Source organism: Pinus tabuliformis, chromosome X, assembly GCF_031772625.1.
Source record: "Pinus tabuliformis cultivar Carrire ecotype Pingquan chromosome X, CPIR1, whole genome shotgun sequence".
In the NCBI taxonomy this organism is placed as follows: Eukaryota; Viridiplantae; Streptophyta; class Pinopsida; order Pinales; family Pinaceae; genus Pinus; species Pinus tabuliformis.
This window is the reverse complement of record NC_142308.1, coordinates 1612556674-1612584628: the sequence shown is the minus strand read 5'-3', so window position 1 is coordinate 1612584628 and position 27955 is coordinate 1612556674. Positions and strand designations below refer to the sequence as shown.

The 27955-nt window shown below is 38.6% G+C and overlaps 1 protein-coding gene across 2 annotated transcripts; it reads left to right on the top strand.

The window, feature by feature from the left end:
- The first annotated feature begins 1 nt into the window (after position 1).
- Positions 2-27115, top strand: LOC149146216 (uncharacterized). Of its 2 annotated transcripts, none has more exons than XM_089446460.1 (2): positions 2-139; positions 25630-27115. In XM_089446460.1, the coding sequence occupies exon 2, from the start codon at positions 25652-25654 to the stop codon at positions 26798-26800; it is 1149 nt and encodes a 382-aa protein (XP_089302586.1). In that variant the 5' UTR covers positions 2-139; positions 25630-25651; the 3' UTR covers positions 26801-27115. The 2 variants fall into 2 exon arrangements, with proteins under 2 accessions (XP_089302586.1, XP_089302587.1); XM_089446461.1 differs by having other exon boundaries at positions 33-139; positions 25639-27115.
- The last annotated feature ends 840 nt before the right edge of the window (positions 27116-27955 follow it).

Here is a 27955-nt window from a genome sequence, read left to right as displayed (position 1 = left end):
CATATGACGTCACCGAAGAAAATTATTTGCCAATATAAAAGACCTTTGCTGCCTTTCTCATTTGAAAAGATTTAGTTCGTGAATCAAAAGCGGTCACGAGTCCAATTGTTGGTGGTGGACGGACGAGGGGAGCAAACAGGTAGGGAAATCTTATTGTCTGAAACCTACTCCATATGGCATGGATAGATCTGCGCACAAGCCGTATGTGATGCTTAATTTATATATGTTTTCAATTTTCCTGGAAAATTTAATGGCAGGCGGCATACAACCGTAAGATTTCCTGATCCATGGCGATATCTCCAGGCCTTCACTATCGATGAAAATGAAATTTGTTACCTGTAAACAGTTGTCCAAACCCTTAATTTTCAATAAAATGCTTATTCTTATTCAAACCCTTCAATGCCCTTGCCGGGTTTTCCCTGACAAATCAAGCTTACAACCCTAGCAGGATGCGGCTCTTTAGTTTTAGCATCGCGTTAATTTGCATCCATTAATTTTGATAGGACGGGAATTAAAGATTTCATAGCATTAAATATATATCTGGATGACGGTGAAAATAAGAAATCTGTTCATTGAAAATCAGGGAAAATATTCCATTATTTCCAGAGAAACTCGTAAGATCATTTTATTTATCTCCCCTGGAGCGCAGTCTCCAGTAAGTTGTTATAAGTCTCATCCCTGGGAACGTTAAGGTAAGCTTCTTCTATTCCTTTTTGCGAAACGGGTGTTATCTGTGGTGTATAATCACTTTAGTGATATGCTTGAACTATTTTACCAGAACTTGGCCAAGAAGTCCACTTCTCATGTCGGTGTCGGTCCTGTTCATATTTACAATCTCATATTGACACTACAGGAGTACATCCCCATTTACTTTAGATGAATGATACGTCCTGAACACGCCTGACCTGCTATCAGCAAGTTTTTGCAAGCTCATCTGCCCATTGGTGTTCTATTTGCAGCAATTTTTGGACCTGTAGGATCCCATTATTGTCTGACCTTAATACATGTGGAGACACTGGATGCATGCACTCAGGATCCGCCAGATTCAATTGGGCTTCCACGTACTACGGGTAGAGACCCTATCTTTGTCACTTACAGGAACTCGAGACAAAGATGCAACGCATTTTCCGGTGTACCTTTTACTATGAGTTCAAAGATTGTTATTATTACCATTTTTTTGGATCTGGGGGCTCCCTCTTGACTTTCTTCTGCTATCTCGACTGTCGATGCTTTGCTCTGTTCATGTATAAGTGCTTAGAGACAGATTTCATCAAGAGTAGATCTCATTCTTTGCTTTTTCCATGTCGCCTGGAGGCTCCAAGGATGACCACTTCATAATTCTAGGTTGTCCTGTCCTTGATTCGTGAGGTCTTGGGTCTCCTTGCACTGTGGCTGACAGACAACTTTGGGGCTTGTGAGGGTGTTCCATTCTAGGCTACAGATCATGCACCACTAGGCCCTCAGATAAATCGGTTATATATAGTTCTAGAGCTGAACCTCACCTGGTCACCAGATTACCCCCTCAATTCAATCAGGCAACCAGGTTTCTACTAGAAGATTTTCCCGGTTCCTCCAGGGCCCTGGATTGTAGGAGAGTGGGGCTCATTGGATCTCATGCCCCCCTTTGTATTATGTAGTTGCGCCCCCCCCCCCCCACCATTCAGCCCCTGTTGCTTCCCAAAGTATATCATTCACCTTTGTGTTGACCCTTTCATAGTGTTGATGATTCTGACAGCAAGCTTGCATCTCGGTTCCTTCTCATGTCCTTGGCAGCAAGTCCCGCAGGCCTTGAAATCCTCCCACTCTCTCTCTTTTCCCAGCTTTGAGATCTCTAGTACCTAACATTTTTATTGGATCATTGTACTTAAACAATCTTATCCTTTTGCGAGGTTACAAGTTTACAGGTTTTTACTAGGCAACTAGTTTTTTAATCATTTTTTGCTTTCAATATGATGTAGGAATTTCTTTCGCACTTCCCCATTGGATTTACACTAGTTGTACCATTTAGTCTCATTGATGGCCATTTTATAGACATCAATGAAATTATTTTCCTATGATTTGCAAGCCTGAGTCATATGCAATGTGTTTGTATATTATGATCTCGAGGAAATTGTGGAGGAAAATGTGGGGCCATGATTTACACGAGTAAAAGTGAAAATTTAAAAGTAAACAATATTTTTGACTAGTTGCAACAAAACTGATACAATTCTTGTCAATAAGTCCCGTGGAAGTTGTTGGTAATTAACTCCCTTTCGTTATATCTCAAAAAGTGTATCACATGGACATGCCATCATTCCAAGGAATCTTCCTCAAGCGTGTGATAGATTGGTATTGTTTAGCATGGAATGAGAGTTTGGTATTGTTTACCATGGAATAAGAGTGAATTCTGCGATGATGACAATTAAAAGCTCCTTGAAATAAAAGCCAGAAGTATTTGTTAGGGCTAGAATAGGTGCTTTTTGGCTATTTTTTCTTTCAAGAACCTGTGATAGATACTAATACATCCTATTTTTGCTTGCCATTAATATTTGATAACTTCATCAAAATGATGCAGATAGGCAAGTTTACACCTTGTTGGAAAAATGATTGATTCCTTCTTCATATAAGATGCCTCTAATACCATTTTCCTTTTTTTGTATCGAATTCTACCACATGGAAACATCACACACCTCCCCAGCACACACACTCTTCAACAACAAAAACAAAGTGCATACAGATAAGATCTAGGTTTCCGGGGTATTTGGGTTTGAGGCCGGGGACTACACTTTTTGAAACAGGGGACTTAGGTTCGCTGGGGTGTAGACATAAAATTTTATATATATGAAAAAGAAAAAGAATTTAAAAAACATAACTGGAGTTTTTGTAAATAAGAGATGTTCATTATATTGTTTTTGGCATGTAACTGTAATAAACTAGGGTAATTTTTCCCTAGGGTTTCCTGTAATGCTAGGTCTTAGTCAACAATTTCTTTTTTCTTTGCAAATTTCAAGATACACAATTTCAGAATATACCTTTTGTAACCACAATCAGCAGTATAACAAATAATATAATCCAGCCAAATCGATACAACCTTAACTAATTTATTTTATATCCAGACATTCCAAATAAATTCAATCAGTTATAAAATGCCACAAAACAATCCTTCTTGTTCCGTCCAGATTACCCAACCAAACAGTGATTCAACAAACCCTAAATTAGATGCTAATTTCTACTTAATGCATTCTTCGGCCTTCCTGATTTCTGTTACGATCCTAGCCCGAATTGCATAGGTGTCTCCATATTTACAGAAAATTCAGTCACGAACTTGCTCGATTTCTCGTTGGACTTTCAAGATGCTCTTAACTCTAGAAATGAGGGCTGATTAACTTTTCGGGTATCTTTCAGGGTGTTTTGTTCTATGCCAAACGGTGAACGGATACTCAACTCCTGTAAGAGTAATGCCACCGATTCTTACAGATAACTCAGAGCTTTGGTTTCTCGTGTCAATTCACTGAACCAATGGTCACGAAGAAAAGTCAACTTTGCTGGCAGAAGTCTTCTCTGTGTGAGGTTCCAACCAATTCGTTAGCTAAGGATGGCTTTGTCTAATTCCTGTCTGGTTGGATTTCCTTAGCAACTTTTTTTTTCTTCTAGGCAGGATCAAGGTGACCGCTATCTCAGAGTTGCTCTTGGATAGAAAAGAAGTGTTTCACTTCCTGTATATAACTGTGACTCCACAGAGAGAGAAAAGCTTTCACTGTCCTCCCAGGGTGATCACAGAGGAATTTCGCTCCTCTTTCCAGAATTCTGCTTCTCCAGGAGCACAAAGTATCCATGCTAATTTCAGACTTTTCCTGTTCAGAAAAATCCAATACCCCAAAATTTGTTTCCCAACCAGAAGCCCTTGTGCCAAACAGAGAAAAGAGAGGAAAAGAGATGTCAACTTGGGCGGAATCTTTCACCACCGAAATTGACAAGAGAGAATGGGTCTTCAACCCTCGCAGCTAATGTTCAAAATACAAAGAAATGATCCACTTGATGATCTGAATTGACTTCAACCCTCCTTTATTTATAGATTTTCTTGAGGGGTTTCATCTTCTTAAGAGATTGAATAAATCTTGTTCAAAACCCCAATTCTGGGTTTTTTTCGCCCAGCTGACCCAAAACTTGCCCAACAATGGGTATTTTTGGGGTCTTTACCCTTTTAGGTGTTCTATAACCTATGGGGATGGATAGGCTAATGAGTCCCATTTGCCCTCAATTCATAGAGGACATTACAGTAACAACAAAACATGCATAACCATGATATCTATTATCAAATTCAGAATTCTCATTCACCATTTATTCATTAAAGAATTATAAAAAATAGAAAAAACATTGGACAGTAAACATGAAGATTTGATCACTGAAGGTGGCAGTGCACTGCGTCACTTCACTGTCTATTGCTTCATAATTTTGCGGACAAAAAACACCAAAACAAAAACACCTTCACTGCTGGACTCTTTCTCCCTTTGCTGCTGAAAATGAAATGGTCAAAATGAGAATTTGTGTTTTTACTTTAAAAAACAATTTTTTAAAGTGGAAGTCATGCCCTAAACAACCTGTGGAGAACTCAAATTGGGGTTTGGGTATGTGATTTGAGGTGTTGTCTCCATCTCATGCCTCCATGTCATGCATGTGAAGGCTTGAAGCTATCAGGTTTGTCAAGTTATTCTTGGTTTATTTGAGGATATCTTAATTTTGCAAACGGGGCGAGGGTACAAGAACCTGCTTTGTGGTTTGTGCACCCATCATTTGGGTGTGGGTACCCTGGTAACACAAGGTAAGCTTCTTGGGTGTCTACAGGTAAAACATGTTGATGTCAGTTGATAGATTAGGTGATATTATATGTTGATGTGGATCATTCTTATGACTTGATCCATGTGTCATTCTTATTTCTTGATTAACAATTTAGTTATGACACTTAACCATGTCTCTACCAGTGACCTTGTCCTTGAAGGCAACTCTAGAGATAAACACTAACATTTATTCAATAAAGCATTGTATCTCAGAGTCAGCAGATTTTAATGGTTACTTTGAAATCCTTGATCATGCAATCACACTTAGAAGCTTGTTGATTCATCAAAATCTGCAAGTTTGTACATCCTAGGATGATCAGCCATTTTAATTTAACAGTGGACAAATATTAAGAGTAAAGCCCACCAGAAACTTTTCTTCCAAGGAAAACCTTGGAGGGGAACCAAAGGAATGCTTCCCCACATTCATGGATGACATTCCTTGTAAAACAATTGTCATAGACTAATATGCTTAACCCAGGGGACTCAAACTGAGTACATGCTGGCATGGAACTAGCCAAATGCTCAGCAACACCAGTGACAATTGGTTGAGCTTACCCATTGGGCTTACAGCCCACTATCCCGTTTCTACCAAGAGATTAAGACATGTCAAAGTCCCTCTGAAACCAATAAGAGATGTAAATGACAACCAAAAACCCAAGATATTCTCCTTTTTGACTAAATGTTGTAAGCACAACCATCTGTGTTCTCTGTGACTCTTTTGTCTTAAGATTTTATGCATTTGAAATGGTATGTGGCAAGTTTGCTTTATATTCATGTTTTATAATATGTTCATGATGGATGTTATATTTTGAAATTTTGTCATCAAAGCTGTGCAAAATTCTAGCATCTGTTTAAGCTTCAAAAGATGTTTGTTGCTGGATTATTATTCAAGGGTGCCAGAGGCCACAAGTACTCATGAAATGCTGTTGTTGTTAATATATTGGTTTTCATGCATTTTATAGTGTGCTTCAATCTGTCAATGATTTTCAAAATTTGGCATCATTTTTATGATTGACATCCTCTCTCCCCAGCAATTCTGCTGCTAAGGTTGTTTCATTAGTGCTTGCCAACAAAGTATATAAGGCTAACCTGTCGAGGAGGTATTGCTTGTTGACAATCTCAAGATTAGCATTTGCACCATTTTGTCATTCACGATCTCTTTCTTGTTTCCATGGACCTCTGCTTTGGACTTTCTAATACTTGTAGTATCACTTGAGGATTCTTCATCTAATATGGTGACTGTATCACCTATTTTTGTCTATTTTCTATAAGCTGTGATATTGACACATAGTCATCATGACAATCCCTCTCTTCTGCTAATGAGTCTAAGGGGCTGTCTTCTTCCTAACATTTGTAGAAATAAACTCTTTGCCATTGTACTCATGGCACATCAAGGTACCCTGAACTCTTGATCCTTTCGAACACTGTTGATTTCTTCAACAAGAATAGAAAATGTTTTCCTATAATAGTCATCAATGAATCTATAAAGTGATTAGACACAACATGAGCCTATTGTCGACCATGGCTCTCCCAAGTCTCTACATCCAACCTCAACACCTCCTGTCCTATATATTGGTCATCTTGTACAGGGCTACTTCCTGAGCTCCTTGGAAAATATCTCGTTGTTCCTTCACAACAAATACTTGGTCTTGTCAAACATGATTGTAATGTTTGCATCTACCATTTGGCTTCCTAACAACAGGTTCCTCTTCATATGTGGCACAGACAATGCATTGTCTATCTCCTTTAATTTTCAGGTTGTCAATGTCAATGTCAATGTTCCATAACCTTCAAACACTTGATCTCATTTATCAAGCACTTGTATTGTGAAAAAGACATTGAGAATTCTAAGTCACATGATTGGGTGTCTCATAGTTGATCCACCAATAGTTTTGGATCTTGCCTGGAAAAGTACATGTGGAAGCCATGAATTTCTTACCTTGGTAACCTCTAGGCTCCGTCATTCATTGTTTTCGCTTGAGACATCTTCTTGCTCTTTGACATCCTCTTTTCTAGGTACTTGTACTCTACATGCCCCTTCATCATCAATTGCATATTGTCTCTTTACCTATGCTACCTGTTGATCCTGTTGACACGACTATATTGGACTTCTGCAAATTCTAGATTAAACCTTCATTTGAGTTTCTCATGTTAAACCATATGCTCTCTTCCTATGGTATACTTCCTTTCGAACATGATCCATTTTTCTAGGGGTTTTGGAGGAAAAGTAGCCCTCCTTTCAAGGAGGCTGCCCCTCATTCATTTTGCATAAATAAAGGGCTCGAATAGCCCATTAGGCAGTTAGTAGAAGCAAGAGAATAACAATGTATAGCATTAGGAAGTCTATTTTTCATGTTGTGCAACTTTTTGCCATGTACAAACAATTCTTCAATTAATGAAAGTCATCATTGGTTCCAGTTAGGGCTTCTCCTTCAGGGTTTTGAGCTTCCTTGGGTTAGGGCCCAACCCAACCTAGACAAATTGATGAAGATAATTTGATTGATAAATTTTTGGAGAATAAATACCCTGTTGCCTTGAACATTAATGGTTCTTATCTATAGGACAACCTAGTTGTTCTCAAGACAATTAATGGGTAGATTTGATAATTGCTAGTTTTGAGCAAAGTAATGTGAAAGCCATAGAAATTAACCCCTCCAAACCTGAAAATCAACCCCTTCCTCTCAACTGATCAAGAAGATCAACTGCTCTCCATTTGGAGACAACATGTTGATGCATTTACATGGGACTATAAAGTTATGAAGGGAGTACATCCTTCTGTGTGCACTCACCATATATATATATATCATGGAGGATCATAAACTTGTTCGCTAGCCACAAAGGTGAATGAACATTGTGACAGATGAATTGAAAAAATTGATGGATGCAAGATTCATCTATCTAATCTTGGATAGTGAATGGATGTCTCCCCTAGTCATTGTCCCTAAGAAGAATGGCAAATGGAGAATTTATGTTGATTATAGAGAACTCAACAAAGCCACTAGAAAGGATCATTTTTCCTTGCCCTTTATTGACCAAGTTCTTGATGTTCTTGCAAGGAAAAATTTCTCTTTTTTGGATGGGTTCAATGGGTACAACTAAATCTATATCAACCTTGAATATTATGATATAACCACCTTCACATGTCCATGGGGAACTTTTGCTTACAAAGTTCTTTCATTTGGTATGTGCAATGTCCCTGCCACCTTCTAAAGGACTGTGTTGAGTATATTCTTTGACCTTGTGCATGATTTAGTGGAAATCTACATGGATGATTTTACACCCTATGGGGATGATTTCTAAGACATCCACTCAAGCCTATGCAAAGTCTTGTAGAGGTGTAAAGAAATAAACCTCTCCCTGAGCCATGAGAGATCCTTGTTTCTGATGAATGAGGGGATTGTCTTAGAGCACTTGCTCTCTTCAAAAGGAATCCAAGTGGATGCTAACAAAATAGCCATCATAAAAAAGGGTTCTTGTTCCTAAAAACAGAAAGATGTTAGAATCTTTCCAGGCCTTCTTGGATATTATCAGAGATTCATCAAATATTTTAGCAAGATTGCTTCTCATCTACTTTTATTACTAACAAAAGATGCAGATTTTTGCTGGAAAGATTTATGCCAAAAAGAATTTGAGGAAATTAAAGAAAAACTAATGACAAGAAGTGTCCACAAAGGTCCAAATTAGACTTTGCCCTTCCATATCCATACAGATGCATTAGATAAAGTAGTTGGGGCAGTGCTAAGGCAACTTGAAGGTTAACTTCCCTATGCCATTTATTTTATTAGCAAAAATTTGTGCAAGGCTAAACTTAACTTTACAGTTATCGAAAAATAAATCCTTGCTGTTGTACATTCTCTAAAATTCTTTAAAAAAATTTAGGTATTACATTATTGGCTATCAGGGCTTTCGACATACTGACTATGCAACGATCAAATACTTAATGATTAAACCATATGTGAATGCTTGCGTAATTAGGTGGTTACTATTACTGCAACAATTTGATTTGACTATTGTTGACAAACCTGGAAAAGAGAATGTTGTTACAGATTTTCTTTCAAGACTAACCTTGTCTATAGATGATGAACTGGTGGACCAACTCCCCAAAGAGCATCTTTTTGCCATATCGCTACTATCTCCATGGTTTGCTGGCATTGCCAACTTCTTAGCTATTGTTCCATTTCCTCGTCACTTATCTTCAAGGGAGAAAAAAATCGCTTCCTACACTTGGATTGGAGGAACCCTATTCAAGTTAGGACCATAGTAGATCCTAAGAAGATGTGTGAGGGAAGATGAAGCTTATGACATCCCCTCAGCTTGTCATGATGGGCCCCGCAGGAGCCATTTTGCTGTAAAGAAGATAGCCTACAAGATTCTGTAAGTAGGATGCTATTGGCCAACTCTTCACAAAGATGCCCAGAGAGTAGTACACAGTGTGATGAATGCCAAAGGATGGGGAAATTCACTTTGAAGGATGAATTGCCTTCACAACCTCAAGTGTCTTTTGAGCCATTTGAGAAGTGGGGCGTGGACTTCATTGGTCCTATTGATCCTCCATCCAGACAAAAAAGATACATTATTGTGTGTACCGACTACCTAACTGAGTGGGCTTTAGGTGAAAGCAGTAAAAGTAGCAGCTTAGCAAAAAGTAGTTGAGTTTCTAAGAGAGAACATCTTCTACAAGTTTATTTTTGCAAGAGAATTGCTTATAGACCAAGGCTTCTAGTTCAACTCCAATTTGATCAAGGGAATAATGAAGCAAGACCACATTTGACACTAGAGGTCTACTCCATATCACCTTTAAGCAAATGGACAAGTTGAGGTTACTAAAAGAGCTTTAGAGAGCACTCTGACCAAGGTAATCAACAACAATAAAAAGGGTTGAGCAAAGAGACTTGTTGAGGCCACCTGGGCCTATAACACCACCTCGAAGACCATTATTGGGATCACCCCCTATGAGTTAGAATATGGAAAGAAGGCCTTATTAATCATTGAGTTCAAGTACAACACATTGACGATGGCGACCCCGCTCGACATGGATTTCACCAAAGCATAAGATGAAAGGTAGCAATAATGAATTGCACTTGATGAATATAGGATGCAGGTCTTATTGCATATCGAGGTGGCCCAATTGCCATGAAAAATATGGCATGACAAGCATATTAAAACCAAAGACTTTTAGTAGGGTGATTGGGCTCTCTCGTATGACTCAAGGTTTTAAGGATTTTAAAGGGAAGGTCATGACTAGATAGCGGGGGCCTTATTTGGTTGAAAAATGCTATGATAATGGCTCATCCAGGGTCAAAATTATAGATGAAGTGATGAATCCATCTCTAGTGTTGAATTTACTAATTCAATAAGGAGTTGAATTTGGTTGAGAGCTCCCAATCCATTCAACCTTTTTGACCAACAAGGAAAAAAGAAAAAAAAGAGAAAAAGAGAAAAAAAACCTCAAGCGAAAACCTCCTTTGAGGTAGACTCTCTACCTAAAAACCATTATGAGGCAGCCTGTGAGTCTGAGAAAAATAAAAATAATAAAGAACCCCAGGTGAAAACTTCCATGGGGGTGGCCAATGGGTCTTGAAAAACGAAAGAAAAAGAGACGAAAAAATGAAAAAATGTGTTTTTTTTTTTTGTTTGTAATTATATCTTACCTTGATTTGTGTGCAGGTATCAGGTAACACAGAGGAAAGGGCCAACAAAGTGGGTCAAACAGACCAACCTGCACATTCAGCCCAAGGCATCAACTCATGCATTCTCAGAGGGCCTAGATAGTGCCCCTACACCATTTTCCATCATCATCCATCAACCATAACATCAGATCCACATCTCCAAATCCTTTCCATGCATTTCTTTCCACTTCCCTGAATTGCTACAGGAAAGTCCTGTAATGCTATAGGATAACCTAGATTTGATAAACAACTACTGAACAGGGAATTTATTCGCATCTAAGCTAGGGAAAAACACTAGAGGCATCCTAACACCTAGCTATTCCATCAATATGCATTACATCCCAGTTTTTCCTCCACTATTCACCATTTCTAATCTTGTAGCGACTCAAATTCCTTGTCTTTCCATCATAGTTACAATCAAAAGCCTCTCCAGAGTCCACCACCATCAACTCCTTGAATTATCAATACCCCTTGATGTTTTAGAAGAGTATTTTGATGAGCATGAGGGATCTTTGTGGCAGCTATAGGAAACTACATAGTCTGTGTAGCAGCATGCAAAAATCCTGCAGGACCAAGTCTCAAGCATTCCCGAGAACGATCATAGCATGCAACAAAATCCTGCATCTCCAGATCAACATTAACAGTGTAGACACCCCTTACAACTCTAAAAATGTACCTAAGCAATTACAATATTTCTTGTAGACTGCTACTGTAATATTTGTTCAAGCAGCGACACAATGAGAACACCTGCAAATACATCAGAGCAACCTCTAGCATCATGAAAAGGTAAAACATCAGGTATGAGGATCTCTTACACTTACCCTTCAAATTCATTTGAAGCATTAGGAAACGTTATGAGTGCAAAAAGTGAATGGTTTTATAGCCAGATAGACTAGCAAAGGTCTTAGACAAATTTGGCAGAAAACCCCACTCGGACTAAAAGCTATTCCATGTGTGAAGAGGTGAATAAGACAATTAGGGGATACTTTAAAAAGTAGGTTGTTGTCGCCTACTAATGACGAGGAAAAGTGGGAATACGAGGAAACTAAGACCGACAAAGGTAGGTGGGGGCTAGCTCAACTATTGCGCCTTGAGTTTTCTCTCATCCACCACCCAAATATTTCTCTACTTAACCTCAGGATCAACTTCAACTCACTCGCCTATTCTCATTCGACGTTTTGCATGCACCCAAGTATTAAAAATCCTTGACGAAGTTTGCCACACGAAAATGAGAGAAGAAATGACACTCATAAGGTTTGTTGAAGCACAAAGAAGGGATCGCTTGGAGAACAAAAACAAGTAGCCGAAAAAACAATTGCAGCAGACATAAAATTTGCTACAGGAAAGGGACACTCAGGTTGCAACCTTGGAAACATCTTTAGGCACCATGGCACACCTCTTTTTAAGGAAAGTCAATTGTAGGCAACCCTCAAAGACCTACTCCTTATTCCTGAAGGAGCAATGTTGCAGGTTTCAGATAAACGTGCTTGCAAAAAAGGGATTTTCTGTTTGTAAGAAGTCAGGGACTTCATTTACTTTTGCTTACAATGCAACATTGAAGACAAGGCCAAGGTTGCTGAATTTTACCTTCACAATGCGTGCTTTCAGATCTGACCATATGTGACCCAAATCCATATTTGGTAGATGCACAATTATAGTCCTAGCATCTTGGCTAAGGCATGTGGAGGTCAGTGCTGAAGAAGTAAAGAGGACCATGGATGGAGAGTTGAAGGAGCCACTTTGGATTAGACTTAAATTTATCCATCTTCACATCCATTCATGCACTCCTAGCGGCAGATGCTAAAGTAGTGGAAATTTACAAACAGAGGCAAGTGGAGGCCATCCTCCAATTTGAAGATACTTTCAAGTTGTTAGGGAAATAAAGCTTATAGGCTTGCCAAAGGAGATGGCAAACAATGCTGCAGAAAATGAGAATTAGGGAATACCATCCCCTTATAGATTACAAGTTGCATTTGTCAAGAATACTTTGTATCATTAAGAAGCTTGTGTTTCAATGGATTGGGATTTAATCCACCCATGTTGTTAGGATTTCAGGAGCATGAGAGTCAGGAAGAAGAGTCAAGGTAGTGGTAGTACATTAAAGAAAATGCAGGTTTCCATTCAACAGACACAACCACCTCTAGCTCAACTTGGAATGTCAAACAAGTTATCAAAGATATGAATGAGGAAAAACAGTGGAAGGAGGAGCAATAGGATGCTCAAAGGGTGATCAACAATTTCAGTAGGGGGGTATGATGGACCCCTTGATTAAATAAAACATAAGGCACAATAAACTTTCCTAGGCACATAAAGGCTGCATTATACCTTCCTTTTTGCACTTAATAACATTTTCTTAGCTTAAATGAGTTCTTAGGAGGGTTAAAGAGATTTATCATGCTTTATGTGCCTAACATGATTATTGTGCAAGATATTAAGAGGATTTTGCACAAATTACAAGTAGATCCAGCGAGAGAGATTCATGGGGCATGCCCCTTGCTGAAGAAGGTTCAAACTCGGCTAGCTTTAGACAATAAACACTCATTCCTGTTGTTGCAAAGTCACCCAGGGCACATGATCCAATTTTCTAAAAGGGTTTTGGAGGGAAATCAATCCTCCTTTCAAGGAGGTTGCCCCTCATTCATTTTGTATAACTAAAGGGCTCGAGTAGCCCATTAGGTAGTTAGTAGAAGTAAGAGAATAACAATGTAGAGCATTAGGAAGTATAGTTTTCAAGTTTTGCAACTTTTTGCCATGTACAAGCAGAGTTCTTCAATTAATGAAAGTCATCTTTTGTCTCAATTCTTAGTCTGTTTTTCCTTTAGGGTTTCGAGCTTCCTTGGGTTAAGGCCCACCCAAGGTGCTCAAGACCAGTGTTGTTAAAATCACGATAATATCGTTTTATCGTGATAATTTCTCGCTGCCGATATTATTGCGAGTAATAGCGGAAATTATCGCCAGTTTTTTTTATACCCGATTTTTTGGAAAAAATCGTGATTTTTTTCTGTTTTTATCGCGGGCAATCGGGGCAGCGAGGTTTTATAAGGGATGCTAAATGTTCGAAATGCAAATTTTTTTGAAAGAAACAAATAATTTTTGAGTGGGACAACTCAATGATCAAGATTAGGCCCTAGTATTGATATGCTATTCATGGTAATGTTAAATTCTTAAAGTAAAAGGATGAAAATGAAACATTACCATGAAATGACTCAGGATGTTTGAGAGTGGTTCCGGCCTCATTGGATTTCATATGGAGAAAGTAGAATTTAGATTTCATTCAAAATCTAGCAGACTTATCAGTTTTTCAGGATTTCAGGATTGGGAGATTGTAATGTTTCCTGGTGACACACCTGCTTGGGCTACCCTTGCCACCAGTAGAGGACGTGGTCTACCTCCTATAGCTCCTACTTCTAGTTCTTTAGCTTCTAGAGCATAGCAGACTCCACTGCCAACTCCACCAGCACCAGCATCTACATCTAGAGGGAAAGGGAAAGTTGTGGCATTTTCTCTCAAGAGGGGCAGAGGAAATCAATAGGATTATACTTTAGTTATTTTCTTCATTTTATTGTATATGACATTATGACATGATGAGATACATTATTATATTTTTTGTTGATATTTTGATGCTGAGTTGGGACTCAGGAGTCGAGACTTACTATTTAGGACATGATTCAATGTTATGTGTGATTTTAGCACTAGAAATGATATTAAACATCTTATATATTAGTTTTTTTATCATATTTATGTTTTAATGTATTTATTTTATGTTGTAGATGGTTTAGATATTAAAAAAATTGAAAAAAATGAATTTTTTTGGTACCAAACGATTTTTTCCCGATTATTTCTCGATAATTACGATTTTTTCCCCGATTTTTTCCTCGCGCCGATATTATCCTGATAACGATTAATGCAACATTGTTGAAGACCTCTTCTGTACCATTATTCTTTATGCATTTGTTCATTTCTAAGTTTATTTCTGAATATTGCTTTTGATTAGATGATTTATGAATAGTCTTTCTTTGCAAAACATTTGAGCATTAGATGTTAGCATGGGTAGTGGTTATGTTGTTCAAGTAAAATTCTTGCTTATGCATTTAAATTCATTTTGATTGCTTCTGTTTATTTGCTGTCCATCATTACTGTTTCACTGTGTCTGCACAGTTTCATGTTTTGCAGCTACATGAAACCTTATAACCATGTATCTTAATGAAGAAATCCTACCATTGCTGATGCGATGACTTGGACATATGTGCATTATTATTTCTTAGCCCTTCCTTAACTTCTTTCGCTTTCCAACCTCAACTTTAGCACATTTTGTTGCTCGTTGGACTGTCTCCTGTAGCAAAACAAAGACTACTGTAGCAGTTTGCAATTTGCTTTTGAAACTTGCCTCAATTTGCTTTTGAAACTTGCCTAGATTTGTTTCTAACTCATGATTCACTTTCTTTGATGTGTTGCAAAGTCCCTAGAACCATGAAGATGGAATTTAGAATTGGAGAGACCAAGTAGATGCCTTGAACTAGATCACTGTAGAAATTGCTTCTTTCTTGCAGAAGTAGGGTTTACTATTTGCAAACTCTTACTTCAGCTGCATGTTTGCTTTCTTTGCACAATAGAATAGATATACTTTCATTTCATTATAGTTAAGATGGTTTGTCTTCCTTCATTGCAATTAGAATATGTTTGCTTGTTGTCTTTCATTCCTTGCAATTTCAAGTTTTGTTTGTAGCATAGAACAATTAGAATGGTCTCTATATAACCATATTTCATCTTAGCCCTTTCACCTCCATCAAGGTCAAGAAAGAAATATATAGTTCTTATTGCAGATATAGTGCCAACCCCTCATTAAGTTTGTACAAACCTCAGGTTGATAATTAAAGCTGAGACCCTTGGAACTTGCAGTGTTGTTGCATCAATATTGAGGGCCATCACCAAGTAGTTGAGAAGGGCTATTAATGTCTGTTTCCTCCATGCTTCATATTTTTTGTTGATTTTGTAGCCTCGTAAAGCCTTCTAAATTGGCTTGGTGTCTTAGCATGTAAAGTTATTTGATGACCTCTTCAGTTTTTTTCTTCTTCTTTTGTTTAATTATTATTTTATTTGATCAATTATTATTATTATTTTTACTTATTTATTGTAGTGGAAAATTCTTGCAAATGAACCCGAAGGGATCACATCTTGTCTGCCAAACTAGCAAAGCCTAACCCCGAGGGTGTTGAGGAGAATTGACCCTGTGACCTCCCAATTGACGAGGTACTTAGGGGTGGCAACTCAACCAAGTGAGCTAACACTTCGGGCTGATGGCCTCTTTAGTTGCTTAGTGGAGTAAGTGATTTTATGATTTCTTTCCTAAGGTTGTCTTAGAAAAAGTACAATAACTATTTTAATTAATTATTGTGGACTATTAGGCCAAAGTTCTAAGGATAAATAATAAAATTATTTAAGTGACTTAGATCTTATCTTAATTGTTGATCTCAAGTGAGGCATAGGATTTAATCTTAGCCATTTATCACTTAGGAGATTAAGGTTGTAGGTTTTAACCCCGTACAAAAATTACCTGCGTACGAATTCTAAAACACAAAAAATAAACAATGCGAGAGCATAACACAAAACACATATACATAGAGATTTTCCCCTGGATCCCAAAACCGGGACTACCAGCTTGATTATTCATTATATTCCTTTCAATGTTATAATACATATTTATACATGCCGAAGCATCCAATACCATGGATCGAAAAACGATCGCGTCCAATACCATGGACTAAAAACCATCGCGTCCAAAAACATGTGCGAAAATCATGCACAAAACAATAGGTGGGTCCGCCCATCCTAACATAGGGTCCAAAACCAAAATTTTCTGGGGTGTTGCCCTGGACCCCATAAAGTGGGGTTATGGGTATGCCTCAAACCCCTTGTGACCCCTCTTGCTACACAATTAGCGCAACGAAGGGGGGGCTCCGCCCCCCCTCTAACCCCGGTTAACTACGTGGGCTAGTCGCGGAAAGAATATACCGCAACCCAACATTCTCCCACTTGTTGTTTTCTTTCCATAGGGGGCCACAAGAGAGCTTAGTCATTTTTCCAGCCTTAAAATGCCCATTGACTCTCTACACCAAGAAAAATTCTCAGAGCTCACAGATTTTGTTAATGCAACTGCAATATTCTTCAAAGTGTCCACCTTTACCAGCAACTCCTGTTGGTTTAGTACCCGGATCTACCGCGATCCACTGATCTTTATCTACTAACAGATCCTCCATCTTGAGTTTCCACAACTCAAAACTCTGACTATTAAATTTCTCTATCTTTATCTTTCCACTTCTCGCCATCTTCTTTCACCACCAGAAGCGATCTCGCAGATCTTCCATTGAACAGGGTCTACCATAGGCCCGAGCGAAACCCCTCAGCAACATATGCGTCTCCTTGAAGCCAAAACTACTTTGATACCAAATGTAGGTTTTAACCCCGTATAGAAATTACCTGCATATGAATTCTAAAACACAAAAAATAAACAATGCGAGAGCATAACACATAAAACACATATACACAGAGATTTGCCCCTGGATCCCAAAATCGGGACTACCAGCTTGATTTTTCATTGTATTCCTTTCAATGTTATAATACATATTTATACATGCCGAAGCATCCCCAATACCGTGGACCAAAAAACCATCGCGTCCAATACCATGGATCGAAAACCATCGCGTCCAAAAACATGTGCAAAAATCATGCACAAAACCATAGGTGGGTCCGCCCATCCTAACATAGGGTCCAAAACCAAAATTTTCTGGGGTGCTACGGGTACGCCTCAAACCCCTTGTGACCCCCCGCCCCGCTACACAATCGGCACAACGAAGGGGGGCTCTGCCCCCCCTCTAACCCCTCGGTTAACTACGTGGGCTAGTCGTGGAAAGAATATAACACAACCTAACAAAGGGTAGGGATTTTGGCTTAACGAAATATAAAAATAAGCCAAAGGGAGAGGTGAAGACACAATTGTGGAGGAAGTAATTTTCTCTAGAGCGAGAGACTTGAATAAACTGGAGAGAAGTACAGTAGGGAATTTATGGAGAAATTGAGGCAGGTTGAGTTGACCAAATTGTGGAGGAGGTCGGAATATGTAGAGAGGTTGATTTTCTCAAGTGCGTAAGAGTTGTATGAAGTGAGAAGAAAGGGGGTTGATTTTTTGGTGAGATGGGTCAAATTCTCTAGGGCCGAGTTTCTAGGCTCTTCCCAACAATTGTATTTTTCTTATGTATTCTTTGTGTGTCTAACCTAGAATTTTCTAGACTCTAATAATATGAAGGAAGATTGTGTTGGGTACAAATTTTCTATTGTATTGTAACTAATCTCTCCATACTAGCCTGTTTATTTTATTCACAATTTTAGAAATATTTCAGATAAATATTTTTTGGGGTTTTAATAAATTTTTGAAGTAAAGGAAATTAGATTTGGGATAAAAGAATTTAACATGGTATTTGAGCTAAAAAACCTTTATGTGAGAGATCAAGGTTTTACGATAGTAGAATTTGTATTTCTTAGTGAGGGTTTTGTGGCTAAAGTTGATCTAGTAATATGGTATCATCAAGCCTAAGGAATGGAGAAAGGTTGGAGGGGGCTATAAATTTGAGTCCATGGAAGAAGCAAATCACCCTTGTTTAATGGTGGTGAATGGTTTGTGGGAAATTACAAGCCAGGAGATTCAAGTTCCTCAAGATTCTACCTAAGCAATTGACATAAGATAAAAGATATAAGAGCTAGGGGCATGATTTTGGATGGTGTGAAGGATCACATAATTCCTCACATAACAGAGAAAGATTCATCCTATCAAATGTGGATGGCTTTGACAAAGCTGTAACAGAGTGACAACTAGAACAAAAAGATGGTGCTAAGGTAGAAGCTGAATAGTATCAAGATGAGCACAAGGGTTTAATAGGTTCGTGATGAAGTTTCAACTGTTGGGGAAGAGGTGGATGAGATGTATCTTGTCGTAGTAGCATTGAAAGTTTGCATCAAGTAGTGGGCTACATTTGTGACAGGTCTCCTAACCAGAGATAAGCTTTTTGATTGGGTCAGATTGTTGTAAGATTTTACCAAAAGGAGATTTGGGAGGAATCCATAATTGGTGACCAACAAAGGTGATGAGAAGAACCTTGCTCTTGTTGGGCAAGCAAAGAAGGGCAAGGTTAAGGCCAAGCAGATCCAGAGTGGAGGATCACCTTCACAAGGGAAGAAAGGCATGAGCAAAGTCAAGTGCTTTGCATGTCATGAGTTCGATCATTATTCCAGACAGTGTCGAAATAAGAAGAAAGGAAAGGGGAAGACAACAATAGCTGCATTTGCACAGATAAATGAGTTGGCAAAATAAATCGAGAAGGAATTTGATTTAGTATCTTGTCTTTTTGCCACCATTACAAGAGGGGTGTGGTTTGCGGACAATGAAGCGTCTTGTCACATGATGGGATCTCGTGATGTCTTCACCAATATGGCCAAGGAGCACAAAGATCTACATGTGGAGCTTGGTGAAAACACCATGTATGCAGTTGAGGGCATTGGCAACATTGAATTCCAGCTAGACTTAGGGACTCTTATTGAGGTGAAGAAGGTAGTGTCTGTTTGGAAAAGAATTTACTCTCAAATTTGACCATGGAGGACTTGAGGTCAGTGTCACGAGAGGTGAGGTAGCTGTTAGCCTAAAAGGGGTTGACCCTAGCTTCAAGCGAGTTATAGGCAGTTGGGAGAATAGCTTGTATCTTTTGAGAGGACAATCAGTGAAAGCCCTAGTACATACTACATCATAATGATAGCCAGAGTGAGATTGGCACAAGAGAATGGGACATCTACACTAATGATCTCTATTATTGTTATGGGAGATGGGCACTGGTTTTTCAGAGTTCAGTATAGAGCATAATGGTGTGTGGAGGGGATGTGTGCTTGGTAAGTAGGCTGAGCCAACATTTCCTAACAGTGAGACTAGGTCCAAGGGTGTGTTGGATTTGGTGCATTCCAACACTTATGGTCGTATGTTGGTGGAGTCTATCTCGTGGAGCAGTTATTTTGTGACATTCATAGATGACTATTTTAGGAGGACATGGATTTACTTCTTAAGGCCAAGGATGAGGTCTTAAGTGGCTTTCAAAAGTTCAAGGCTCTTGTAGAGAACTATACTAGGAAGAAGATCAATGTCTTGAGATCAGATAGTGGGGGTGAGTATGCATCCAACGAGTTTAAGGATTTTTGTAGGGAAGTTGGGATCAAGAAAGAGTTGAGTGCCCTATAATTCATAGATGAATGGAGTGACAAAGATGAAGATAGGAGTATAGTTGGAGCAGTTAAGGCCATGATTCACGATCATAATCTACTTATGTTCGTATGGGTGGAGGCATGTAATACGATTGTATACTTGTAGAACAAGAGTCCGCATAGGTAAGTGGAGGACATGACTCTTGAGGAAGCTTTTATAAGGAGTGAGACTGGAGGTGAGCCACCTTTGTATATTTGGTAGTCTAGTGTATGTCCACATTCATTCAAAGAACAAGACTAAATTGGAGCCCTCAAGAGGGGCATTTTTGTTGTGGATACAATGAGACCTCAAATGCCTACAAGGTCTACATTCCAAGGCAGAGGAAGATAACAGTTAGTAGGGATGTCATATTTGAGGAGGGTAGGGCCTTTAGGAGGTCACATGGGATAGATCCAGTAGTGACTGAGAATCGGGAGCGAGAGGCTTCAAAGGTTGAGTAGGGACCAATAGCACCAATAGTAGGGGCACAACTTTCAGATTAGGAGGAGGAGCTAGATGTTCCTTCGAGCTCTACTATTAGAAGGCTGAGATGGGCCAAGCAGACGTTGAGAGATGCTAAAGAGCATGTGGAGGCTCCTAGCAACACTTTCAACCAGAGTGGATCACCTGCCAGGTTTTCTAGTTATTTGGCCTTGACGAGTAGTATTAGTGAGTCCAAGCCTTCTACCTTTGAGGAGGCACCAAACTAGTAGGTTTGGAAGGACACCATGGTGGAAGAGTATAGTTCCATCATGAGGGACAATGTGTGGGAGATAGTCCCAAGGCTTGAAGGGAAGTCAATGGTCATTTCTTGATGGATCTATAAGATAAAGCATGCAATAGATGGTAGTATTGAGAAGTACAAGGTGAGGTTGTGGCGAGAGGGTTCTTGTAAGAGGGAGTGGACTACGAGGCGGCCTTTGCATTTGTTCCCAAATATGCATCTATCAGGGTAGTCAGATCTAGTGCTTCAGAGGTGGGGTGGAGGATACATCAGATGGATGTGAAGATTGCGTGCCTTAATGTGGTGATTGAGGAAAAGGTGTGTTTTGAGTAGCCTCAAGGGTTTGAGGTGCATGGGAGAGAGTCCCATGTATGTAGATTGAAGAAGGCCTTATACGGACTTAACCAGGGAACTCACACTTGGTACTCTAGGATTGATGGGTACCTTCTTGGATTGGGCTTCTTAAGTGTGAGGTGGACTTCAAAGTCCAGCTTGTACTATGTACTTGTTGAGGGTGAGCCGCTCATCTTGGTCTTCTATGTTGATGATCTCTTCTTGATGGGATTTGAGAGGCTCATTGGGGGATGTGCAAGGAGGACCTTGCTTCCGAGTTTGAGATGGACACTCAGCTAGTTCACGGTGGAGCCGAGGAAGGTTCATTGGGTGATAGCGAAGCATGTGCTCAGGTATCTCCATGTTATAGTGGAGTATGGACTGAGTTATGTCAAAGTCGGTGGAGTGGAGTTGTAGGGATACACAAATTCAGACTGGGTAGGGAGTGTAGTGGACAAGAAGAGTACTTCAGGTTGTTTCAATTTGGGATCAACTATGGTCTCATGGTATATAAGGAAGCAACACTTAGTGGCACTTAGCTCAATAGAGGTCGAGTATATGGCAACAAGTTTGTTGAGTTGTGAGGCCACGTGGCTTTCTTAAGATGCTCACAAGATAATGGTCTTGAGAGGGGGTCCTACTGTGATTCACTGTGACAATTGCAGTTGTATTAAGCCCTCTAAGAACCCAGTGTTTCATGATAGGTTCAAACATGTAGAGATCAAATACCACTTCATTAGAGGCATGGTCCAGAGAGGTGTTGTGAGATTGATGTACATCTTCACAGAGGAGTGGGTAGCAAATATTCTCACCAAGCCTCTAGTGAAGGAGAAGTTTGTGTTTTATAGAGACAAGCTAGGGGTGGTGGAGAATCCCTTCCTTGTTGGGAGGGAGTGTTGATTTTGTAGCCTCGGAAGGTCTTTTACATTGGCTTGGTGTCCTAGCATGTAGAAGATATTTGATTGCCTCTTTAGGTGCTTGCTTGGTGGAGTAAGTGATTCTATGATTTATTTCCTAAGGTTAACTTAGGAAAAGTATAATAATTAATTTAACTATTTATTATGGACTATTAGACAAAATTTCTAAGGATAAATAATAAATTAATTTAAGTGACTTAGATATAATATCAATCGTTGATTTGAAATGAGTCTTAGGATTTAATCCTTGCGATTGATCACTTAGGAGATTAGGGTTGGGGATTTTGGAGAGGTGAAAATGCACAGTTGTGGAGGAAGTGATTTTCTTTATAGTGAGAGACTCGTCTAGAGTCTAGACTGAATAGAAGCGAGGAGAAGTGTAGTAGGGATTTTTAGGAGAAATTCAGGGGGGCTGAGTTCAGGAAAGGGAGATCGAGTTTCAGAAGAGGAGGCCCGAATTGTGGAGGAGACCATAATATCCAAAGAGGACGAGTTCTTCAAGTGCATAGGGTCCATATGTGGTGAGAACGGGGGGAGGGGGGGCTGATTTGCTAGAGAGACAGGTCAAATTCTTCTGGTTAGAGTTTCTTCAAGACAGTCAATTTCCAAGGGCCAATTTCCTTGAGGTTGATTTTCCCAGTGGAGTCAAGTTTCCAGGTTCACTACAGTTGTATTTTCCTATGTATTCTATGTGGGTCTAACCCAAATTATTTTGAAAAATATAATATGAAAGAAGATTGTGTTGGGTGCAAATTTTCTGTTGTGGTGTGATTGATCTCTCCATTTTAAAATTTTGAGTTAATATAATAGTATCTTTATTTTATCAGCAATTTCAGAAATATTTAAGATAAATATTTTCTGGGTGTTTATAAATTGTTGAAGTAAAGTAAATAAGGTCTTGTATTAAAAAAATTAACATTTTCTTCTAGAGAGTGCCTCATTGAGAGCTAGCAATAGAGTACAAGATTTGGTTGAATAACTTGAATGACAATGCAATGAATCATGATTATTGTGATTGTTTCCAATCCCATATGATGTGGAGAAATTGAAGAGTCTTGGCTTGCCCAAGATGTGAGTGTGCTTGGTGTGTTCCTACTTGTCAAGGAGTTTGTTTTTCCTACAACCCTTGGTATTAAGGACATATTGACTACTCCCTTGTCAAGGAGTTTGTTTTTTATTTAAAAACTTTGTTAATAAATTCCTATCAACTACTTTCTTGTCAAGGAGTTTGTTATTTGTACATACCCTTGGTAATAAAGACCTATTAAAATTCTATAATCCGTAGGCTTTTACTTGCTTTTATTGCACTCTTGAAAATAGATTTAATAGTAGGAAATTGGAATCAAATAGCTTTGATATGCTCTACTTACTTACTTTCATTCATTATTCACTCCATATAAGACACTAGTCAATTTACTAGGTTACTTTCATCATTCATAATAAACTTATTTGATTTTACTATATTTCCTTTCATTCTTAACTATATAGGCATATAGAATCGGCATTTGTATTGTGTTTTCTTCCACTTTATGTCAAAAAACAAGTTTATGTTGCTGGTTTTTGAACTGTTTGCAGAGACAGGGAGTAGTTAAGTGTGCGTAAGAAAAATAAAAGAGATTATAAAAAAAACTTTAATTTGTCATTGCATGCATAAAAATGGCGAAGAACAGCTTACTGTCATCATTGTTCTACACAGTAATTAATAGTTTTCAGCATGGTTTTGCAAATGTTTGAATTCACAACATTCTTTGCTATTGTTTTCCTTAATATTCTGTGCATGTTTAGCAAATTTATAGTGTTTTCCGTTTGGTGCCTGCACAATTTTCTCATGGATTGTATGCAGAACAACAATATTTATCAATTTGAAGTACTATTTACTAGTGTTGATTTGGCAGTTGACACATTGGATTACTGATGATAATCCTGAGAAGTTAGCACACACTAACTTCGAAGTGAGAAGAAACAAGTGAGGGGGGGATGGTGGCTTATTTTATAGTTATCCAGATTCCACTTACCCTTTGCTGGATGGGAATTTCTGGGTAATAACAATTTGACACCATTACCGGGGAGTCTATCTTTTTAAAAATCCCTATCCTAGTTGAAATCTGGATTTATATGTCTGATTTGGAAGTTGCGATTTACTGTGAATTAAGCAGAATAACTGCTGCTGTTAATTGTTGCTAGAAATATTTTCTTCACAGAAAGGAAATGTCAATCACCTCTATCATGTCACATATGCTTCTTCCAACCCATCTGATCATTCTTGTCTCCGATTATGCCCCATTTCCATTGGAGGTAACAAAGAGAAGTATCCAGAGGTAACAAAGAGGAATATCCCATTTCCAAAAGGATCTGCATTCCCACAATAAATGTTTGTTTTTACCTTTTGATAAATCATGCAACAACCATACGTAAGTCCTGTGTGACGGATCCCATCATTAACAACTAGGATGTTATCTAGTACCAGCCACCAAGTGGCCTTTCTAGATGTCTTCAAACATCTAAAGTCATCTAGTTTCCTTGTTCAAATAACATTATTCTTTTGGGCCTCGGCAAAAAAAAGTTAATAGTCTTTTACATGAATTAACAACTTAAATATGTGAAATTAATAATTATGGAAACAAGGCCGGCTGGCCAAGTTTACCGAGTACTTTGTAAGTCTACTTGGCTCAACTAAAATATGAGTCAAGTTTACTTAAAAACAGAATCTTGGTGAACATTAGTCAAACTTCCCAAGACAGCTTTAACCAAAACATAATTTGACCAAACCAGGTAGTTGGCGTTTGACCAAAATTTAATTTGATCAAACTGACCAAGTACTTGGCCTTTGACCAAAACTTAATGTGACCAAACTCGCCAATTCCTTGGGAAGTTTTTGAAGACTTGGGGAGTTTGGTAGATTTACTTGGCCAGTGGCAGATAAATCCAAATTTTGTTCAACAAAACCCCTATTCTTCCCTGTTTTTTTACTTTTAGAGGCAGAACACTTAAGACAGCCATGTATGGGCATATTGCATCTGGATTTGGGATATTTCAAGGGTTTTTACTCCTGGAGTTTGAGTCGGTACATTTAACATTTGCCTATTCAATACTGCATGCCTTTATGATCATTTCAATTTATATGAAGAGGATTTGTCATGGAATGAAAACTCTGTTTTTTTCTGGGTAAATATTTTATAATTTTTGAGAATTTTATTTGCCAAATTTGATGCTGAGGTTTCTTTCTCACGTATTAGTCGAAGCGACATTCTCTCAGGCCTTCTGGATTGTTCCCGAGTCTTATTTGTGTGACTTTGTAATTATTTAAATTCAAACAGAATCAGATTAAATCATTGATCATTCTATGTTATGGGCTTCTATATTCTTCGTCTATTGGTAAGGCTTCTGTCAGATGTGGGTTGGCATGATCTTCATTACACTACAGTGAATCTGAGAAACTGACAACAAGATGAATAATTTCCTGTGTATAGGTGGAAAAATTATTTTGTTATTGGTGCTACTTAGTTACAAGAGAAAATTCTCATTTTGGTGTCTTTCATTTTTTGAAACTAATTTTATTCCTAATTATTAACTCCAAGGGGGTGGTTGGCTCATCTTATGTAAAGCTTAACCTAAGTTTCAGTTAAACGTCGGGATGACATACAATTTCATGAGTGGTTTGATTTCACAATGTTCTAAGGGGGATACTTCAACATTTTCATTCTAAGCATGTCATTAAGGATTCAATTAGAACATGGTACACTGATTTCATATGTGTTTTCTTCCAAGTTCTTGTTATGCATATAATGTAATTTTTCCATTGGTTACTTCTGTTTTCTCCCTGTAGGTTTATTCAGATGTATAATTGATTTTACTGTAACCTGTTTAATGTGTTACTGTGTATGTAAAGTCTTCTCAGGAAGTGTAGCAGAATGCCTAAAGGGACTAGTAGCCATGCTTTTGTTTCACGGAGATCCAGATCTGCTCCTTACCCTCTCAAGTCTGGTCGGGAGGAGTTGCTAGAAGTAAATTCTTCTGAGGAAGAGAATGCCTTGTTTAAAAAAGATTGGGAAGACCTGAAATGTCCCATTTGTATGCATTCCCCTCATAATGCAGTTCTTCTTTTATGTTCTTCTCATGAGAATGGATGCCACCCTTATATGTGTGACACTAGCTATAGGCATTCAAATTGTCTTGATCAATTCAGGAAAGCATATTCAGCATCAACAATATCAGCTTCTTCAAATGGATCAGATCATTCTGTAGAAATCTCTGCTCACTCAAGTTCTGAACCAGTTGCCCCTTCAGGATTAGCAGTTGAAAGGTTGGAAAGTGATGATGTAGTTTTGGAGGTGGGAACGTCTCAGCATTCCATATCTGTGATATCGGATGGGCAAAATGAAACTTCCACTGAAGGTTCAGGACCAGACACAGATTTGCTTTTACATGGATCATGTGAATTGCCAGGTTTAGTATGCCCTCTTTGTAGAGGAAAAGTTAAAGGGTGGACGGTTGTGCATTCAGTTCGCAAATATTTGAACGCTAAGGAAAGGAGTTGTGCTCAAGAATCCTGTTCATTTGTTGGAACTTATGCTGAGTTACGAAAACATGCGAGGTGTGTGCATCCACATGCTAGACCATCTGAACTAGACCCTGATCAGCAGCGGAAGTGGCGAAGATTGGAACAGCAGCAGGACATTGGAGATGTACTTAGCAATATCAGATCAGAAATACCCGGTGCCATGGTTTTTGGGGACTATGTGATTGAGGGTGACAGTATTGAAAATGAAGATGATGGTGTGGACTTCCCAGGTGAAGAGAACAATTGGTTGACAGTTTTCCTTCTCTTTCAGGTTTTTGAACCGACTGCCGCTTTGAGAGCTGGCAGGAACACCGCTTCGCGATGGAGAGGTCTTGCAAGAGGCATTCGCCGACTGGGAGCAAATTCATCTAGGAGGCAAGGCCTATGGGGAGAGAGTTTTGAAGCTGACACAGAGAGTAATATGTCTGGCAGCAGCGATGCTGGAGAAAATATGGGGAGTTCAGCCAGCAGGAGGCGAAGGAGCCAACGCAGGCCATAAGCGTGAATTGCTGATATAAATTTTCATCAAAAGTAGGGGTTTGTAGACAGGCAATAATAGTTGCCTATTATATGTTGTGCCCAATCGTATATACTTTATCTACGATTCATGGTTTTTATCTCTTTAGTTGAAGTTGACTTTGGTAAAATAAGCACACGTGCAATACTCGATGGATTGGATTGACAATTCTTGGCATTGATATTGGACAATTTTTTTCCTGTACATATTCAAGAAGATTATTGTTTTTTGAGGTCAATCAGTGAGACGAGTTTTATATGTGATTTAAATGGCAAAATCTTTCTGATTGGCATTTTAGTCTGACATTCTATTATTTTCCACATGTTTGTTATGGACGACAGCCATGTAAGGATTAATCTAATTTTTCCTGAGTATAATGAACCCATGTGCATTTCAATCAATGAAAAGCTTTCTTTTTATTAGTTTTCCATTTAGTTGACAACAATTGCAGTCAAAATAGAGATCTTTCACCAAGACCACATTTTTTCGCTGGGTCTAATGGTTAAGAGCATGTGTTGTCTCCTAAGAGATCACAGGTTCAAATCCAGAGGGAGGGGGAAGGGGAAGAATATGTACATCTTCGTAGACTTTGCTCTGTGGAGGCAGATCCCTTGTCCCACAAAGAAGGAGTCTCGTATTCCAATCTGGTGTTTGGCTTGGCTGTGACCTTAAAATTAGATTATTATTTATTATTATTATTCTGGCTTTACTCTTTAAGAATGATTATATCACATCTGTTATGGATACACAGTCATTATCAACGATCCAGAATACCTTTCTTAAATGCTGCTTTTCGAGTTGAAAATATTTTAATTTATGTATAATCTCCTTCACGGGGTTTTTTTCAGTTCATCCCATTCACTTTAACAGTTTTCAAACGAAAACAGATGCTGGTAGGTCCCAACTAACATCACTACGTATCATACTTTTCAGAAGATGACCACAAGGCTATGACCTTCATACAAAAAACCATAGAGTTTCCATTACCAGCCTGATTGGATATCATGCTTGAGCATACCTGAAAAACAAAGGCGAACTAAAATGAGATAATTTTATTAATGTCCATAATTTGACCAAACAACGTAGGTCAATGGGACTCAAAAGCACAATTAATGCAGCTCCTACATGTTAATAGGT